This window comes from Xiphophorus hellerii, chromosome 16, assembly GCF_003331165.1.
Source record: "Xiphophorus hellerii strain 12219 chromosome 16, Xiphophorus_hellerii-4.1, whole genome shotgun sequence".
NCBI classification, from domain to species: domain Eukaryota; kingdom Metazoa; phylum Chordata; class Actinopteri; order Cyprinodontiformes; family Poeciliidae; genus Xiphophorus; species Xiphophorus hellerii.
Window position 1 is genome coordinate 24,928,949 of NC_045687.1, and position 21,201 is coordinate 24,950,149.

Genomic DNA, 21,201 nt, shown 5'->3' on the forward strand with positions numbered 1-21,201 from the left:
ACCATCCTGCAGCTGTTAAATGCGCCCCTTCCTCATCACACCTGGATCAGATGGCTGAAATCCCTGATTCAGGTGTGAATAAAATAAAGACAAACAAATGGCAAGAAAAAGTCCAAGCCATAGAGCTCCTCACAGCTGTCTAGGCTCCGGTTTCCTCGCAAACTACCGTTTGTTTGGTTTTTACCCCTCTTCCGTGCTCCCGTATTATTATTTTATTATTTTCCTGTAAATTTCCCGCACACAAGTGCATACTATTCACCACTTCACAAACACGACACATAAAAATGTGTTCAAAAAGTTAGTTACAGTGTTCTGTAAACAGCTGAAAGCAGAATGCAGATCAGTGGGATTGGAAGAGACTAGCGTGAGATTACTATTACCACCTCCCGGCCTCTAAGGGGCAGTATGTGAGAGGTGGAGCCTTATTTTGAAAGGCTCAAGCGGAAGTTGTGGTTGAGTTAGCCAGGGAGCGCATGAATAGAATGTTTTGGCGTCATGGCTGCGCACTGCAACAAGTTTATTCGCCTCCGCTTGTTTTTTGACTACCCGCCCCCGGCCGTCGTGGGGTGCCGCATGTGCTGGCTGCTCGTGGACCTGAACACGTGCCGCGTGGTGGCCGACCTGGAGAGCGTCATCCGGGAGAAGTTTGAGTTCAGCCGCAGCAGCATCCTGAGCCTGTTCATAGAGGACTGCTACCTGCCGCACACGGAGAGCATCTACGTGGTGCGGGACAACGACAACGTCAGGTGCGCGTTCAGTTCAGGTGTCACTGGGCGAGACAGAGCTCAGTCTGGTCAGCATCGTGTTGGTACGATTAGAAACAAATCACCATGACAACCTGCTCTCCAAAGATGGAGCTGATTTGAAAAAGGCATTCTTCTCATCTGGAATTGGGATCTTTGATTCTCTGAGCTGAACTGAGCTAAACACTGTTTCTCACAGCAAGGGAATTTCTGTTCCTTCCTAAATTATTCATAACTTGAACTTTTTCGTATTTTGTGAAGTTAGAACCAGATAGGCTGATATTATCCCGGACCATTCATTATAGTTTCTTAGAGATTTTTTGCAGTCTCCAACTGTTTTCAACCAGAATTGCTCTGTACTTATTTTTCATCGATCCTCACGCTCCGGTTTATCAGTAATTCATATATCAATAATCAGTAATTATTGATATCAACTGATATGAAACTCTTACATTGTGATATGTTTTCTAGCCATATTGTCCAGCCCTAGTGTCAGGTCACCAAAGTTCATTTTACCTTCTTGATTTTATGGCTACTTGGAAAAATTTTCAGGAGTAATGTGTACAACTTATTTATTTTGCCATGAAAGAAAGGTTTTTATGTTTATGCATTACGATGCGTTCAGTTTTCAGTAGAATCCAACTAAAATCAATTAAAGCTTATAATGTGACAAAATGTGCAAAAGTTTTAAAAGATATAAATCATTTTCCTAGACTCTGTGAGGACACAGGACTCTGTGACCATTTAAAAACATTTGTGTGTTTCTGTGATCAGGGTGAAGGTGGAATGTCTGGCTCAGGTGAATGGACACAGCAGCTGTCCAGAGATGGCTGCTGTGTCCTGCAAGAAGAGACAGAGAGACACCGCAGAGGGACCGAGCGTAGAGCACAAAAAGAAGAAGAAGAAGAGAAACGAGCGGGAGGACGGCACGGCAGATGGGTCAGATTTAGCTAAAGGTGGTAATGGGAATAAGATGTTAGAAATAAAGATGGCTGCAAAAAAGAAGAAGAAGAAGAGGACAGTGAAGTCAGTGGACAGAAGCCATCCTGCTGTCTCTGAAGCTGCTGTGGCCTCACACATGCCCTCCAGCCCTGACAAGACCCCAGCAGGGAAGGTGAAAACACAGACTGTCCCCTCATCAGGCCCCAGCAGGAATGGAGGTAAAGCTTGTCATCAAAAAGTAGCCAAGAAAACCAGCGCCTCTCCTGCTGCTTCAAAGGGAAACCAGAAACCCAGCCCCGAAAAATCTCGGCCTCCTTCCTCATCTGCGTCTTCACAAACGGACTCCTCCTCGGATGAGGCCGATACTTTAAAAGTCCCAGCCGGATCCAAAGCTTTACACCCCGACACCAGCAAGGCTGCAGCTCAGAACCAGAACCAGGCACCCAGCACAGAACAGCCTCCGCTCAACCGAGACAGTGAAGAAGAGATCCAGCTGGTTATCCGCCGGCCGCAGCAGCCTCTCCTGAACATCCCCGGCCCGGGGGCCTGGAGGGGCCTCGGTAGGGGCTGGGACAGGAAGTGGGCCAAAGGGGATCTTGGAGAGTGCCCCGGGGTCAGAGGTCAAAGTGACGTGGAACGATTCGGGAATGGCACAAAGGAGCCCTCATACCAGACTGACTCTCTGAGCAACAAGTCTGTTGTTCTGCAGGTGAGTCTCCAGATGTGCCTGCAGATGTTTGCTGCGTTTGTGTGGATCAGGACAGCAGTGCTGTCACTGGAATTCATGCTTTTATCATCATAACTTACGTCTTTCACAGATCTATGGCTACTAACTTTAATATACTTTATTGAACCAACACAAGCAGTGCAGAATTTGAAGTGTGTCGGTCTTCAGCGTTTTATTTTGAAGTAAAAGTTTAGATAAAATGAAACGGCGTCCTGCTTGTACTCACCTGTTTTTTTTAATATCTGTGTGCACCAAAATCATTTTTAACAAATCCTCTGATGCAGACTTTAGTAAAAGAAGAGAGAAAGTGATGAAGAACCAACGTTCTAGTCTGTTTAGTCTGTAAAGCTGAAGGTAGTTGGACAGGCTTAGGAAACAGTTACTACTCTATCAGCTTTATGTTAGTCTCAACAGTTTAGACACAGATGCATGTGTGCATGTGGCCATTAAGTTATCTGGTGTTAATAATATATGGCTGGACAATAACTTCAAGTCTCTCTGAGTAGAATGAAGCAGAACCCGTCCCGAAGGACTACAGCTCCATGCCGCTGCTGGCTGCCCCGCCCCAGGTGGGCCAGAGCATCGCCTTCAAGGTCAGTTTGGTTGAACAAATGATAATTAATCAGGACTGATCATCACATGGAGATAAATGTTCTTTGCTCTGCAAACAAAAAAATGGAAAAGACAAAAGTGTTTGATTAGTTTGACTTTCTCATGGTGTTTTCTGTTTAAATACAACTGTTATGGGTAAAACCATTTAGTTGTTTTATTGTTTCACATCAAGCATCATGCAAACAACCAGAGAATGAATATATATATATATATATATATATATATATATCTAATTTTTTTTACACTGTGAAATCTAGCTCAGGATTTTATCAGAGACCCTTCAGTAAATGTCTGTGAACGCTCCTACCTTCACAGGAGAAAGCTACAATGTTCAATAAAGGGAAAAATCATTCTTGCATATTTCTCTTCACCTTCTCCATCCTTTCATTCATGTACAGTTGCTGGAGCTAACAGAGAACTACACACCAGAAGTATCTGAATATAAGGTGAGGAGAGTCAGCATTGATGAAGTCATTGTTCTCATAACCTAACAGTGTAGCTGAATAAAACGTCCAAGCTTGTTCTAGTGAATTCCTTATTCCTCAAACCTTCTACATGTCTGTCTCTACATGTACATCAGGAGGGAAAGATTATCAACTTTGACCCGACAACCAACCAGATTGAGCTGGAACTTCTTAATGCCTCGCAAGGTAGGAACTGTTTTTTTTGTTGTTGTTGTTGTTGTTTTTAATCGGTGTATAAAACTAATTTAACATAAACAATAATAAAACTCCTTCACTTTAGTTTAGAACATATTTTATTGTATTAGTCAGGAGGCAACATATCAAGTGTTTATTATTTGATTTATCTCAGAATTATGAGGGGATGGCAGTGAAATGGCATGTTGCAGAAACATGTTGCAGCACAAAATGTTGTTAAGGATGCACGATATATCAGCACTAACATCAGGATTGGCCCATATTAGACTTTTTCTAACATCTTGGTTTGATTAAATAAAACGTGGCTGATATTAACAAATATGTATATTCATTTGTTGCTGCTTATTTCTTTGGGCAGCGGGTGAGGCAGTATTTGTTCGGTCCTGTGACAGTGATGGAGTTCAGGATTGTGGAGAGTTTAACTGAAGCAGTATAATATCGGTTATCGGCCATAACAGCAATATCAATATTTTCATATCACTGCATCCCGATCCTTGATCCTTCATCCTCATTATCTGACCAGTTATGTGGAGCCTCACAAGTTTTGTTCACTGCAACCAAACATTTCACTTTTGAAACTTTTGGCCTATGATTTAAATCAAGTGGGGTTCATTCTGAATGCTTTATTAATTACACAAACCTTATGGTGAGGAATACTCCGGCTTTACAATGTGAGTTTAGTTCTTTTCCCACTCAGAATCGAGTCTCGCTCTGTTGGCTGAATTTAACAGTCAGTCACAAAAGAAAAGGTTTCTTTCTTCAAAGCAAATGGGCCTGAAATGCCACATTATGTGGCAATATGTAATAATGTAACAAAATCAGGCTTCAAAATGTAATTAAACATAGTTAAAAACAGCATTATGTAATGCACTTTGTGATACTTTCTGTAATATTATATTTTGTGCTGATTTTTACAAAATGCAGAGGTAACTATTTTTTAAAATGATAATGTAATATGTGGTGCATCATGTAATAAACGCATAGGATTCAATATGACTTTTATAAGTATATTGATTAGGATGAAGACAATCAGTGGTTTGCAATCATTTATTACAGAATGCACAACATTATTACATTATTTCTGAAAAAAAAGGGTAAAGCCAAAAGAAAAAACTGCAATTTATAGAACATGACTCCATCATTCTAAAAAAGACTTACTGTAATCTAACTTTATATTGTCTCAGCCCCGTTCATGTCCTGTGTTCTGTTCCTCTCATTTCTGGTGTGCTTCCCTCCAGCTCCTGCTGAACCAGGCAAGTTTGACCTGGTCTATCAGAATCCAGACGGCTCAGAAAGAGTGGAGTACGCCATACAGAGGGGATCCTCAGTAAGCTGCTTGTTTTGTAGACTTCATTATGTTTCAGTGACTGTCAGCAAAGTTTGTTAGATAAACCTTTGAGCATGTGTCTTGAATAAAATCTTTATTCTACTGCGTCTCTCCTGCAGGTTATGGAACGTTGGGACTCTCTGCTGGAGCCAAGACTCATCATTTAAACATTAAAACTTACATTCACTTTGTTTATTAGACTAAATAAATTTGCTTTTATTAAAGTTAATTTATTGGGATTTGTTCTTTTCTGGATGGATTTTATTTTTGTATATTGGTGCTACAACTCATCGTTTTCTATAAAATTTTTATGAATGAAATCTTGCATCCTGAGTTCTGATTATATTGTTAGTTTTTCATTTCTGGTAGATATCTATATATGAATTGTGTTGACAGTAAAGGAACACGGGAAGGTTGATTTGGTGCAGTATGCATGGTATCGACCTGGACACGTTAAGTATTCATCAAGGGCAGCCTTGATGTTTGACATTTTAAAACTTGTTTTACTTCATGAATTGAATATTAGGGTTTAGGAGAGTATATTGCAGTTTGTCTTTATTTCTTGTGTCCTGTTTTATTTTCCATGCCAAGCAGAGGCAGAGAGAAACTGTCTCTGCAGCAGCTTGTTTCGGCAAATAATACTCTATAGCGCCACCTGACTGTAAAAGTCTAAAAAGTTTGTGTCCAGGATGTGGGTGGTCTGCAGGAGTACTGATGGCCCTTTTCTTGACCTTAAACCTGTACAAGGCCTGCCTTGGAGGAAGATCAGCCCTGATGCTCTTCCAGTGAACAGAACAGAATCTAATTTGTCACCAATGTTCTTTGCACTGAATATGTATTGTTTTACTCTAAGGGCTTGAACAAATTACCTGATGTTTTTAATATTCTTAGTGTTAAAAACAATTTGACATATTTGCCATATAACCCACTGGTGAGGTAAAACATCATCAGGCTAATCTCATTCTCAAATCATCATCTACAACAACTGAGGAAATATATATGTTACATTTAATTTCCCTCTGGGATTAATAAAGTATTTTTTAATTAAATTGAGATTTTTCCTTTCAAAAACTGTTATTTAAAATAGTCGAATTAGCAGTTTTTAATTCTGTGTAGTTTATCAAAACATTATGGAGGACAACATTTTCAAAATCATACCAGTTTTAGCCCGTTTTTGCTTGTAAATTATTTTCGTCATGTGATAGAACCAAAAGATGTTTAAACTTTTTTTGTTTTGTTTTATATTATCGAGTGGTAGGGTGTTATTATTTTTATTCTAAGTGATACATATTAGTAAAGCTAATGGCAGTGACCTGTGTTTATGTATAAAATATAAAACAACACGATGAACTCTTTTTTTTTTTTTTGTCCGATAATATTCAGAACTGATACTTCTAAAAAATAGCCAGCCACTCCGTTTTACACCACAGAAGAAGGCGGATGCTGATACATCTGGGTTGTTGCTAGGCAGCTCATCGGCGACAGAATCCCTTCTGTTCAGATCGTGAGTCCTCGTGCTTTTCCGGATCTTCTCGCGTCTTTCGAGCATTCGAAGCGGGTGATGTCACAGGCAGCAGTGGCAGCGCCAGTCAGTCCGGCGGAGCTGAGGACTGGAAGGACGATGGCGACCGACAAAGCGACTCTCTTCAGTTAAACCTGACATTTGAAACCATCGTCAGAGAACCGCCAACAATGGAGCGGCAGGGTCTCCCCGACCAGGACCAGCTGCTGCAGTTTCTGAAGCGGTTGAAGGAGGTTTTTGATGTCTGTGACGAGGATGCTGACGGCTTCATCCGGGTGGAGCACTTGATGGACCTTGGGCTTCAGTTCGGTCAAGGAGACGAGGTGAGCAGAGGAGAATGGAAGAGACAAGGTGGGTTAGTTGAGGATAAAGGACTCGCTAACAAATATTATTACCTTAAAAAGCATCCCAATATTTTCTCTGTGGCTAGTCGGAGAATAATGGAGTCCAGAGCTTGATATCTGGACAGCCTGTCATAAACCTTGACAGGTGCTGCTGGAGAGCTTCTAGCATCAGGAAGATTTTCTAGGACTACTTCCAGCACCACCACGACCTCGATGCTTGGTCATTTGTCCTCTGTCCATAAAAAATGGAATAAAATGATGTTCTGTTGACCACAGATATGAAGGAGTCTGAGGATCCTGGACTGTATTAATCAGGGTTAGGGTCTAATTAATCCCACTCCATGTAATCTCTGCAGGGTTCCCAGTATTCTGTCCTATTTTTTTTAATCATGTGTCACCTTATCACTATAACAAACAATGACACTATTAGCATTATGAATGAATTATATGCAGCCAGCCCTCTGAATCTGAGTATAATATAATTTATATTCTATTACTTTGCTCTTTTTCTTACTGTTACGACGAACCCGACTCCAACAGATTGTACTTAGTACTACCATGAGGTCAAAGGCAATGGTAGTTTATAGAATTGTTCAAACCTTTTCTAGGTTTGTATTTCAGGTTTCAAGAGAAAAACAGTTGAATATTAAACTGTTGAAAGCTGTTTTTGCCAGAACAAAAACAGCTTCGGTGGATCTAATTAATTACCTGGTTCTGTTATATTTCATGACATATGGAATATGTCACATTCTAAACTCTGCAGCAGATTCTGCCATATTTTACACATTTCAGAAGTCATAGAAAGTTTATATATTATGTCATGGTATAATGTTATTCCCTCATCAAAAACATGCCTGGAGAGTTGCTTTGATTCTTTCATGCATGTTTGAAGAATCGTTGAATGGGAACTAAATGCTTGCTCTCACAAAGCACTGACTATTTCCACAAAGCTCTTCATCAGAGTTGCAGTCCTCAGCCGAACTTCCACCTCACATATCACCACAACCACATGCAGCTCCTCCAGACTAGCGGCAGCAGCAGCAAATACCTGGTGGAACTGTTAGTCTGCTGAGCTCATTATACATTTGACTTCTCAGTGCAATGCTCTTAAGAACAGCGGTGAAGGGCCAGTGTTGGAAAGAGCAGGATCTTCTTAAAGAGACAGAGACCCAATTTCAAGGTGTCAGCTGTTTTTCCCAGCTTTAAAACATCATCTGCAGGTAATCTTATCAGTTATAGTCTTAGGGACAGCATTTAAAAAAAAATCCTTGATGAAAATGATGAAATGTTTATGAAAGGTCAGATCTGGGGTGTTTGTTATATTGTATTTTATTGCATTGCATTTTAATATTTCAAGGTCATGCATCACATGTATGTTACCTGTTAATCTTTAGGAGATTAGCTTATTCTCTTTCCCTTAATTTGCTTTTTGTAAGTAAAACAAATAAAAATAAAAAGTCACATAACAGAGAAATGTATACAGATATTTGATCAAATGTATGTCAGGTGAGAGAGTTGTGTGTGAAAGCTTTTACATACAGCCATGTTGTGTGAGCGTTCTTAGATGACAGCTTGAGTTAAGCAAATTTTATGAGAAACCCCATAATGGATGTTGCTGTACTTGCATACAAAACACCTGAGTTTTAATTATTGCTGTCATACATTTACCTTTAAGATTCAGTTTTTACTTAGCAACTTTTAAATTAGCTGAGAGACAGAGACACATCGCTCAGCAGCATGTCTATATCGACTCATGAAAGCATTAAGGTTGTCGGGTTTTGGTGATAAATTTTGGTCATCATGCGTTCAATTGAAATGCGAACCGCTATTTCCATTTACAGAAAAGTGAACCTGTCTGTTGTTGCAGGTCAAAAAGCTGACTAAGCACCTGTGCCCCAATGCTCACGGCAAAATCAACTTCAAAGAGTTCTGCCACGCAGTGTTCGCTATCAAAGGTAAGACCACTTCTGTCACTGATGGTACTCGAATGACTTCCATCTGTATTTATTATTTATCAATAGATAATAAGTACCAAGTACCAAGGAAGACAGTCAGAGGCTGTAAAACACAACAGCACTGCCCTGTTTTGACCTGTGGTTGTTCATCCCACATACATACTTGTTGTCCTGGGAACAAAGCAGGAAACAGAAAACCTGTGTGAGCTCTGGAGCGTCTGACCTAGCCACAGATTTAGAGCTAGACATCGTCATGTCATTCTGCAGAAGGCAATACAATCACCTTCTGTTGGCAGTAGTATGTTAGGCAATTTAAGATCATAAAATAGATTAGAATACCAGAGAAAGAAAAATACAGAGCAGGTTTTAAATAATTGCTTCATTTATTAAGGGGGAAAACATTATTCAGACCAACCTGGCTCTATTTGAAATCATAAATAAATGATGATTAACCTCGGTAACCTGGTCATTCACCTGAGTTACTGCCAAACGGAACGGGAATCTCAAAGATCTTGGCCCGTTACATCTGGTGTGGATCTAACAGCATTTCATAAGAAGACATGATACTGATCATCTAACATGTGGATGGAGAGTCACTCTCCAGCGTCAGCGTCTGGATTATTTGGCTTAATTGAATTTTGGTGCTGAAGTTCAGTTTGTGTGGAATCCTAAATGTTGCACAGGGTCCATAGAAATGGGATTTGGACTTCAGATTGTTGCCTTAAATTGAAATAATTATACTAAAGGAATGCAGTCTTGCCATCAGGTGTGTGTATATTAAGCTGTACAGTTTATTGTATTTACACTATTACCTCTTCTTACATTTCTGAAAAGTATTTCCTTTATCTCCAACTCGTTCCTCTTCTATCCTTCCGTTGCTGCTGCAGGTTTTGAGGAGATATTAAAGATGGCAGTTATCCCTCGGAGTCAGACATCCCAGCACCAGTCAGTGACAGACAACGGCTACGTTTATCAGGTAAAGCCTTTGTGCTAATGGTCCAAAAGTAAGAAAACACAGCTGTGGGACACAGAAATGAAACACTTTATCCAGAGAGTGTCCGCTTGTCCTCCTTCAAACACGTCAACTAGAGCATCGGCCCGTTCGTCATCATGACGGTTCGGTACAATGTTGGCCCGTATCAGACTGCTGCTGTTGTGTTAGGAGTATGTTTGAACACCAACGTCTATCTGACTCTTAAAAGATAGAGTTAATGTGGATTGACTTTAAAATATAATGTTTTCGCTGTGGTGTGACAGTTGCTCAGCCCTGCAAGAGTTCAGCTCAGCTACACAGTTGCTTAGCAACAGGAGGACAAGTGAGAGAGACGAAGGTGTAGCCAAAGATCCTCTAACAAAGTGATGCAACAATTGTTCAAGTGTTGTAAATGTTGGCATGAATGAATAAATGAGTGTATTTGGTGTGCATCTGGAAATTGTTATTGGTAATAGTGAGTAAATATTAGATTTAAAATGTACATTCACTTCCAGTGATTAAATTGGGTGTGAAACTAAAGAGATGCATGTTGTCAAGTGGTACCTGAGTGTGCTGATGAGATGCAAACATTTTAATGAAGAAATCGAATTTTCTGTCAGATTGTTGGAAATCCCTATCCCTCTAACATTATGCAGGACAACATGCAAAATCCACACATTTTAACCAAAGACGTTTCACAGCGCTCACATGACTTGATTTGTTTTGAAGAGAATCACCATATAAATGACTATCAGGCTCACCAAAATGTTTTCTAAGAGTTCTTTTCACACATATTTTCTCACATATTTAGAAATGTGATCTCTGAATCTTTCACTTAGCTTCTCATATTTTAAACAAACATGGCTGAATATAGACCTTAGACATGTGATTCAACCACTGAAAGCTTTTTGGATGCTCTGTCCAGATGAACTGGTGTTGAATAACCACTACAAAATACAATTATTGACGATATCTGAGCCTAACTCTGACCTCCAGCTTTGTTGTTAAGACAATACCAGTCTCTGCTCTGGGACATGTATATAATGCTCATATTGGCTAATGAGAAATGCAAAGCTAAAGTATAGCCAGTAACCTAAAAAGCATTGGCATTATGGAAGTTTGCCTTCAGTTATGTCGCTCCAGTTTCTCTAATAATCTCTAAATATGCTGCAGAACAGATTTTTCTGGCTAATTTACTATATTTATTCTAATATTAGATGGATTTCTAATGCATTTTGTAGATATAAAAATAGAGCATTTCCAGCATTTTATAGTTCTTTATGTGCCACACACCTTTTCATCACAAACAAAATATGCATTAATGACTAGAAAGCAGTCCGGTAGTGAAAACTGTCCAGCATTTTCTTAAAAAACAAACATAGCCTTATAATAGTTAAATAAAACCCAAAGTAACCAGTTATAAATATGAAAGTCCTTTGTTGCATTAGATTAGGCGTGGCCTTCAGCAGAGTGAGCCCAGACAGATGCATGTATTATTAATGTTTGTATCTGGGGCATAATCCATGCTACCCTGTCTGATAAACCAACAGATTAATAACTCATCAAATGAATATAGTGATGTTGTCATAGCCAAACAACAACTAGAACTACAGCATCATCATCAACTTTGATCCAATTTGAAGTGAAGTCAGCTTTAAGCCAGTTTTTTCTGGAATAAATGGGTATTGTCAATCCTGTTGATTAGGCCGAACTGCGGCAGGTTATGGCAGATGAGTCGAAAATCCATAAACCATCAACAGCTTCCAGCCATTTCCATCAGCCTCACCTTACAGATCCACGAACCACCACAACAAACTGTGGTCTCTGTTATTTAACAGACTCAGAACACTGAAAGAAAGAAGATGCTGAAATAGTATTTTAATTCAGGTGTGTCAGGTCACAAGTAAACAAAATAAATGGGTCCAGTCGAAAACTGTTTACATACGGACAAATTCAGTTTGATTCATTTTAGAAAGATCAATTTTGTACATTTATACTCCCCATACTCGCAGACCACAAATCCATAATTTCATCACTTGGAATCTTGAGTCTATATTATACATAAGCTGTGGTATTGTATTGCACTGCTATCTTTGCAAATATTAATTCTAATTTATTATCATAAAAGTCTTTATAATCATGATCTAAATCCTCTCAGTTCCATGTAAACTATATGATCTGCAGTTACTGTATGTTATAGAAATAAAATAAAACAAAACTAAAGAAAAAACCTCACCTACTAATGTTATTGCTGTTATTTTGACATAACAATATACTGTATTTAATTCTGTATGTTTGCAGAATGGTGAGGTGCAGCTCGGCCCTCCTATCATCACATGTAGGCGATTTTACCCAGAATGCAGCATGTACAACGTGAGGCGTGGAGCTGAGGCAGAGTGTGACATGGACAGCGTTGCTGAAAACACCCACAGCTCTGACTCCCAAGAGACATCACAGGACAGGTCAGTTCCAAATAACAAGTGACCGTTTGGAACTTAGCAAAGCGTGTCCTGACTGAAGCTGTTGCTCTGCAGCCACAGACACGTGACTGGATCGGCGTTGGCCCCTGCCGTCCCCAGAGAGGAGCAGTTTGAGGACTATGGTGAGGGGGTGGATGTGGACTTCAGCCCCAGCAGCCCTTGCCCTGAAGACGACAGCAGGACCAATGGCTTCTCTGACCTGGGTTCCTCACTCCCTTCCAGGTTTGGATTTTGTCTGGAAATACAAACAAATCACAATCTTTAATTTGGTCTAAAATAATTATGAACACATTTGTTAGAATGGAAGCTAAAAAGGACTGAACATTCCAGAACATTCCTTCTGGAACTGCTGAAAAGTTGTGAAGCAGATGCTGTGATGCTGAAGCACAGGGCAGACTCAAGGGAAGAAGGTGCTAGTTACTTTTAACACCTTCAGCCTGAATGAGCACCAAGCAGATCCTCAGATGTTGTAAGAAGTAAATTCAGTTTTCCTCTAAATGTCTACCTACATCTCTTTTTATTTATTTCTTTTAGTCGTTTCCATTGACCATATAATTGCGCAATTTAACTTTTCAAAAATAAATTTGCTAAATGGAAACGTGGCAATTTAAAAAAAACCCTTTGTTTTTGTTTTTTTTATAAAAAGTTTTGACGCTAGGATGAGGTGGTTTTTAGCTTTATCAAAATTGGTTAATCTTGCAAAACTCCAAAGGAAACACTTTTATTATCACATGAGTCACATGACCAACAACCAGATGTTACCACTGGTGCATCTGAAGATGGCAGGAAGTAGTTGGAGGATGATGGCATAGCTTGTTTTTAAATGACTTATCACGTGAACAAACGTATTCACGTGTGATTTTAATTGCATGTCCTTTTTGATAGAATCACAGGAATTGCAAAATTATGCTTTTTTGACATCAGCATAATGTAAACAAAGTTTTGTGCACATTTTAAAGGAGATTAGAGCCTAATTAGAGCCTCCTTTCTGTTACTTTTACTTTTAGTTTTACTTTTGCTTTCTTCATCTCTTTCTCTCTTTTTTGAGTAAAAATGACTGTTTGGTTTGGTTTGTTGGTATCTATGGAAGGTTTTGTCTGGTTTATTGGTCCCGTGTTATGTGTTGATCTTGTTTTTCCAAACACAGTGCTGGTCATACTCCTCAGAAGATGCAGCAGCTGTACAACAGCGATCTGCTCGACATCTACTGTTCTCAGTGCTGCAAGAAAGTGAATCTTCTCAATGACCTGGAGGCTCGTCTTCGAAACCTCAAGGCAAACAGGTAGACTAAAACAGAAAATTGCATTGCACTCGCACCTTTGATTGCAGATTTACTTTTAACCAGAACCGCTACCATAACACCCTGACTGCTGACTCAGCATTATCATCATAGATTTACTGTAGGAGATGTGAAGCCATCAACACTAAACCCATGTTATACATTTATCGCTCTAAATTAAGCCAGACTTGGACCTATGGCAACTAATTTCAGACCAGGTACCAGGCAGTACTTGCTAAACTCACATCGTAAGGGAATTGAAATATAAATTGTTGACTGCAGAATAATCATTATAAGACAAACATAAAGACTAGAGTGGTTGTATTTGTCAGAGCAGCATTGTTCTCTTTTTTAAAGCAGGCCATTTAAAACCTGTCATGGTTAGCTTGACTCACATTCTGCTTTGTATTTCAGTCCTAACAAGAAGATCTCCAGCACAGCGTTTGGACGGTGAGTGACCCTGAGGAGCTAACCTTACCTTTTTGTTGCAGATGTGAGATGTAGCAGTGTTCTCTGTGTAATGAGTGATCAGGTATTTTTGTCTTGCTGTCTCTGCAGTCAGCTGTTCCAGGCCAACCTCGGAGTTTTTGGCTCCAGTCAGGGCAGCAGCACCGAGGACCTGTTCACAGACAGCATCGACTCCTGTGACCTCGACATCACAGACAAAGTACACACACACACACACACGCCCACCCCACCCCACCCCACACGTGCCCACACACACACACACACACCCACCCCCACACGCACACACCCACACACACACACACACATACACACAAATGAAGTTAGATTTAGATTTCCTCATATGCAATTATAAGACATTGTGTTCTAAGGAAGTTATTTTACCAATTCTGGCCAATTTTGGCCAATTCTACTTTATGAATGCTTAGTTTATTATTGATATTTCCATCTATGTCACATGGCACATACACTAATGGTATGCAGAACATCCTTGATATTTGACTGAATAAGTTACATGGATTGTGGTTCCTCTGCTTTTGTCACTCAGGTCAGTTATCTGGAGAAGAAGGTGACTGAGTTGGAGAGTGACAGTTTGGCCAACAGTGACCTAAAGTCTAAACTCAAACACGAGAACACCCACCTGGTCCACAGGTGGGAGAAACATCCAGTGCATGCTGGAGTTTTTAGCTCCTGTGACTCATCTTAACTCACGCAGATCTAGTTTTATGTTATACATGTTCAATCAGTATGCAACGGTTTGCCTCTCAGGGTGCATGAGCTGGAAGAGCAGGTGAAGGATGCTGAGACAAAGGCAGCAGAGACGCTGGGGGAGGAGATGAAGCGCCACCGTGAGGCTTACAGCAAGATGGAGAGAGACAGAAACACAGAGATAGATCTGCTCTGTTGCCGGTAACCTACAAGCACTCTGCAGAGGAGACTTCAGCACAGCCTAAAACATGAATTATTGTCAGACTGACTCAAACATTCATTTTGAGTCCCCCACATCCCCACATCATGATGCTGCCTCTACTGTTTCACTGTAGAGATGGACAGTAGTAGTTTCCATCACCTATAGTGTTTTTACATGAAGGCCAAAAAATATTTTATGTTTCAAATTTATGCTTTTTATTTAGTTTTTGCTTCACATTTTGAATTGCAAACACATGAAAAATAAATATATTTATTTGTCCTTATTAATAACCAGTCTATTGAATGGGCTCAGTGCGAAGGGGACAGTATCCCCAAACTAAAATGAGTGATTTTAATTTCTATGCAAACTTGTGCACAGGGTCCAGCAGTTAGAAGAGGAGAATGGAGACATGAGCGTAAATGTGAGCAGACTCAAGTCTCAGTCTGAGAAGCTGGACCAGGTGAGTCAAACTGAGGACAGGCCCAGGCTGCAGGACACTGAAAAAAAAACTGATGTTGCCATTTTTCTACCATTGTGATATATACAGTATTGCAAAATGAAAAAAATAACAAGAATTTTCAGCAGATAACTTGAATAGCTCCTTCAGTTATGCTGCACTCCTGACATCTTGCTTACAATTAATCTGCTCTGATCTTACCTCTTCTAGTGAATGTCACAAGCATGTTTGTTTCTGTATCTGAGAGTTCATGTTCTTATTAAGGATGCATGATATTAGAAGATCTTGCGTGGGTGATATCAGTTGCCATCTACGTCTATTTTCTTCTCTTCTCTCTTTCACCTTTGCCTCCATCACTCTGAGCATTTGTGTTTTGACAAATGTGATTAGTGTCTGATGTGAGTCATGACAAATTGAAGAGAAGGATAATATGAATGGTAACCAAAGAGTGATTCCCTCATCAAAAACATACCTGGAGTGTTGCCTTGATTCTGTCATTCATGTTTGAGAAATCCTTTAATCTCCATGGCAACCATTTAGCTGTGTTAAACACCTGGGTGGATCTATCTCCGCCTTGAAGACGCAGCTCCTCCTCAGAGCTGCAGCTCCAAGTTTCTGAGCTTCTGCCCCACAGAGCAGGCCTCCCCTACAACTCTCCCACTCAGCTCCTTCAGACTAGCCAGCAACAATTAGTAAACACCTGGTGGACCTGTGCATCTACTGAGCTCATTATAGCAACTACTTCTCAGAGTAAAACTGCAGCTCTGTTATACATCAGCTCTATTTTCACAGGATTTACCAAGAAAAGAACACCATCCCTGTGAAACATGCTTTGGCTTCACTTTTAAGGTTCAGGTAAATAGTAGTGTTTTCTCTGTCACATTCAGTCTTCCTGACTTAGTCTTCCTGTTCACTCTGCAGGAAAAGCAAAGGATGACGGACAAACTGGAGGACACCAGTCTGAGGTTGAAGGATGAGGTGGACCTGTACAGAAAGATCATGGATAAGCTCTGGCACAACCGCCACGCATTTCAGAAAGAAAAAGAGGCCATGCAGGAGGTGAGGCCGTCGTTCTCTCTTATTGTTGAAGTAGATCTGTCTCCGTTCTTGTGACTTGTTCTCCTTAAAGCTTTTCCTGTTTAGTTTGCCTGGTTGAAACATTGCTTTTTATAAAGATTTGTTGTTCTGATTTGGATATTATGCAGCTGGAGAGATTTTTGCTGCTACATTTTTACTTTTGCAAAGTTGTCATGATGCATAGCTATCATAAAGTAACTTTTTTTTCTCCATTTTTTTCTCTGAAGAGTGTTTGCGGCGCTAGTGGCTCGTGTTTTTTCTACAGTAGGCAGACAGGAAGGAGGGTGGGGAGAGGGGGGAAGACATGCGGTAAAGGTCGTCGGGACCGGGAGTCGAACCCGCGACGTCCGCGTCGAGGACTAAGGCCTCCAAACATGGGGCGTGCTGACCCCCTGCACCACCACAGCACACCCCATAATGTAACTGCAGCTGATTTAGCTGCAAGGCTAAATAACACCTTAATTGTGACCCCAGAATCAGATGAGAGTACAGAAAGGAGAGAGAGAAGGAGGAACTTCAGGATTCTTATACAATATGAAATGGATTAAACTCAAGCGCTAACAAGGACCCAGCTACATCTAGAATGCAGTATTGTGTGTTTGGACAAGACTATCTCCTCCAGAACAGTGAGATGCTTCCCAGTCCCCAGGAACAAATCCAAGGTTTTTAGTCTAGATTTAAAGGAACTCAGTGTTTCAGCTGTTCTGCAGTTTTTTAGATGTTTGCTTCTGGTTCTGGTGATGCAGAGCAAAACCAGAGCTAGAAGACCGGAGAGGTCTGGAAGGTTAATACAACAACAGCAGATCTTTAATGTATTTTATTTTTCTCCTGCACCCAGAAAAACAGAACTTCACCCTCCTGTGACTCACCTGCACATATCAGGACCTCCTCTCACCCACACCATCACCCTCTAATGGCTATTTCAAAAAAACATGGATGTTTAGGGTTATTAATTCTCTCTGGTTTAATTAATGTATTTTTAACTGAACTAACTCAAATTAATCTACAAAAAATAAAATAAAAATTTTATCAAATATTTTGTATCTTCTGTTTGCAGTTGATTGATGATCTGCGCCGGGAGCTGGAGCATCTGCAGCTGTTCAAGTTGGAAATGGAACATCCTGGGAAAGGCAAAGGCCTGTCAGAGTATAACGCCAAGACCAGAGAGAGTGAAATGGAACATGAAGTCAGGAGACTGAAGCAGGTCAATGAACAGAAAACACTCCGGCTTGTTGAGAAAAATCCTGTGTCTTTGTGATGTTAAGTCACATTTTAATCCACTTTCACTGATTTCATATTATGTCAAAGGCCTGTCATGTTAACAAATTTTACGGGATGATAAAATGTCCCACAAATGATCTCGATAAACGATAATGTTGCTTTGAGACCATTTCCAAGTTATATGTTGATAGTAACATTATAATGCAAGTCCACAATCTCAGAGAATAAAAAACTTTCATTTTGTTCAAAACACGCCACACTGGAAATGAAAGACGTTTTAACTATCCAAAATAAAACAACACAACCAAAATCAATAAATATAAAGGACATAGAAACCAAACACAACTGAAACCATAAATAAAATGGATTTTAGAGTTTCTGTGAACAAAATTGCACACAAAAAATATCAATCATCACAATGGAAATTTAATTTATTATGTAATAAACTGCTTGTTGCGACAGGCTTAATTGTGTCTGTTAAGTTAATCAGTGTTTTTGTAGTGAGTACATTTCTTTTAAACATACAAATCACAAAGTTAAAATTGGATTAAAAACAAACATTAATGAAAAGAAAATATTTATAAAATTGCATTAATAATTAAAACCAATATTCATATATAAAAGGTTCTGTACGTTTGTACAATGAAAGGTACATTTAAATAGGAATGTTTTTGTCTCTCTTTGCTTCAGGTTTCATGGCAACATGAAAACAATCCAGTGTTGAGGTGTTTCAGATCAGAAATGACTCCGCTAAAAAGTGAATCATCTGTAAATATTTCTCAGAATGATCCTGCTGACAGCCCACTGTGTTACTGCTTCATTGTTAGGTGGAAGTTTATTACCAGCCATAAAGAGTCACTGATTCTATTTGCATCAGAATCAGTGAGGAAGCCTTAGATTAAAAGCGTAAAGTCTTTAGCGAAAAACAATTTTTTACTCATCAGATGTTTGAATCTTTGCTCTCACGTATTTCCTTGCAGTGAGGTTTGATTCTAACCTTCACCCACTGTTGCTGAAACGCTGTTGTTGTCCCTGAACTCTTTCAGGAGAACTTTAAGCTCAGAGACCAGAACGACGATCTCAATGCTCAGATTCTGAGTCTGAGTTTGTATGAAGCAAAGAACTTGTTTTCCTGCCACACCAAGGCGCAGTGCCTCGCTGCTGAGATCGACAACGCTTCGAGAGACGAGGTCAGGCTGATGGACGGAGCGCTTCTTTTTGTTGTTTGTTAGAATTGAATCATTATAACTTTCTTCCTCTTGTTCCTCTTACAGCTTGTCGACGCTCTGAAAGAACAGGAAGAGATCAACCTGCGTCTGAGACAATATATGGACAAAATCATTCTGGCCATTCTTGATCACAATCCTTCCATCCTAGAGATTAAGCAGTAAACTTTACATTTGTTTTAGTGTAGTAGTGGTAATTAGACATGGCATCAGTGTCTATATGTCTGAATGTGTGAATGAAAGGCTTCAAACACTGAATGGACTTGAACATGTTTTTTTGGGGGGGGTTTTACCTTTCCAGTCTTTGTCTTTTTTTTTGACCAAAAAAATGTGTCTGAACTTTTTTAGCTCATACGCTTCACCCAAATGTTGACATAAACAAATAATGCTAAAAGTCAGGACTGTTTAACACATTCTTTCAAGATCATTTTATTGATCTCACAAGGAAATAATTTTGTCCAAATAACCCAAAATACAGTAAAATATGAATAAATAGAATTTTTTTAAAAAGTAAAATAGAGCAGTCAGTTAGTTAAAACACCAGCTGTGCAGTATGCCACATCAGTAACGTCTTTACAACACTGGCTGCCTTTAGCCACAGTTTCAATCAGTTTAGGCAGGAGGTAATGTAGTGTATTTGGTGTATATTCAGAGAGAGATATTCCTGACTCCATCATGTAGACGGTTCGACTGGGATTAAATCTAAACTTAAAGGACGTGTTTAGAGTAAGGAGCATTTCAGGGTTTCCTCGGGCACTGCCTCCATCTGTGGTTTCATTTCTCTCCTTCTAATATTTTAGTGTGTCTGTCTGAACACACTTGAAGGTTTACAAGATACTGTATATGATATATGCTCTGTGTAACATTCATTTCTTATGCTCATGGCGTATGAGCCTAAGAGTAATTCCAGGTCTTCCAGGTGCCAATATTAAAAATGCTGTGCCAAATTGTTTCACTGATTGAGAGAGAAAACAACAAATATCTGAAGTACCTTATATAAGCTGAACAGCTTGCTCATCTCTTAAAGCCTGAATGTCTGGAATTAGATTGTGACATATATGTCACATGTTTGTACTATGATCAAGGTTTTAGCTGACAGTGAGCTGGAGAGTGAAATGTCATCCTAAAGCTTTACCTTGCGTATAGTTGTTTGTGTTTCTAAGACTAAAGAAGAGTTTGTCCCATTCTGCTCCCCTTACTTTGTTCTCACCTGCCTGGCAAGGAGTTTAAAAAAACTGCTAGCAAATAAATGTGGATCCACTTAAACGATGAAATGAAAAGAAATATTTTAGGGGAAATCAAGCACATTCAGCACATTTTAGTCACCCATTTTTTTCACCAACTACAGATGTTATTTCTTACAAGAACTCTGCAGTTCCTATAGGAAACAATAAATGAAACAAAGAAACAGCAACATTTAACACCATTCACTCATTGTGTCCAGCCTAAGCATACTGACCTGGTCTAACACACAGTAAACCACTTCTTAGATTTATGTTGTAAATATTCTCTCCTTAACCAATGTTAATAAGATATTGTACTCAGATCACTTTCAAACTTATGCTCACTTTGTCACTTTGAACAACTATGTAAACATGTTAAAGCGGTCCACAGTTGTGAGTGAGGAATGCAGTTATTAACCTGCAGAAAAAAGCTCTACATCCTTTAACAAATACAAGTATTATTGTGTTGCAGTAACTTTCTGATTTCTTCTTTTTCACTTCTTGTATTCAGTTGTAAAACATAGAAAATGGCAGTTATGTCAAAAGTTGTTTGGCCTTAGATTGAATAGTTTCTGTTATAATCTTTATTTAATGTTGCTGCACTTTGCCATTATACTTTTCATTTATTTATTCTAAATGTCGTACAGATCCAGTTCCACTCTTTCTGAGTCGCTCCATTTGCTCAAACTGTTTTTGTTTTTTGACACAAAATATGTAGATTGATGTACAGCATACTTTTACATTTAATAAGTATATTAAACCTGTTGGATATCACCTGTCACAATTCACATGTGTTCATCTTGTGTTTTTGCTTACTTGTGTAAATAAAATCCACTTGCTTTGGTTTGGCAAGTCATTTCTTGTGATTTGTCCTTATTAAGGTTCAAAGCTCCAGTGTACATTTCCTGACCAATACAAGAGTTAGACTTTAGCCATATCCAGTTAACACTACACAATTCCTCAACGTTCTGCATGTAATCAGAGACATAACATGAAAAGATGCCATATTTAGAAGACACTGTCCCTTGTTTTATTCATAGGACATCTAGATGGTGATAG

The 21,201-nt window shown here is 39.4% G+C and overlaps 2 protein-coding genes across 2 annotated transcripts; both read left to right on the forward strand.

Annotated features, from left to right (window-relative positions):
- Window positions 1-437: 437 nt before the first annotated feature.
- Window positions 438-5,330, forward strand: coil (coilin p80). Its single transcript, XM_032587007.1, has 7 exons — window positions 438-746; window positions 1,518-2,394; window positions 2,919-3,005; window positions 3,423-3,470; window positions 3,605-3,674; window positions 4,922-5,010; window positions 5,130-5,330. The coding sequence occupies exons 1-7, from the start codon at window positions 496-498 to the stop codon at window positions 5,175-5,177; spliced, it is 1,470 nt and encodes a 489-aa protein (XP_032442898.1). The 5' UTR covers window positions 438-495; the 3' UTR covers window positions 5,178-5,330.
- Window positions 5,331-6,556: 1,226 nt separating this feature from the next.
- On the forward strand, window positions 6,557-20,998 carry rab11fip4a (RAB11 family interacting protein 4 (class II) a). The gene is made up of 15 exons (XM_032587006.1): window positions 6,557-6,855; window positions 8,744-8,831; window positions 9,719-9,807; window positions 12,106-12,266; window positions 12,339-12,506; window positions 13,432-13,566; window positions 13,978-14,013; window positions 14,122-14,230; window positions 14,576-14,679; window positions 14,797-14,937; window positions 15,317-15,398; window positions 16,317-16,454; window positions 17,530-17,676; window positions 18,740-18,883; window positions 18,968-20,998. The coding sequence occupies exons 1-15, from the start codon at window positions 6,703-6,705 to the stop codon at window positions 19,082-19,084; spliced, it is 1,812 nt and encodes a 603-aa protein (XP_032442897.1). The 5' UTR covers window positions 6,557-6,702; the 3' UTR covers window positions 19,085-20,998.
- The last annotated feature ends 203 nt before the right edge of the window (window positions 20,999-21,201 follow it).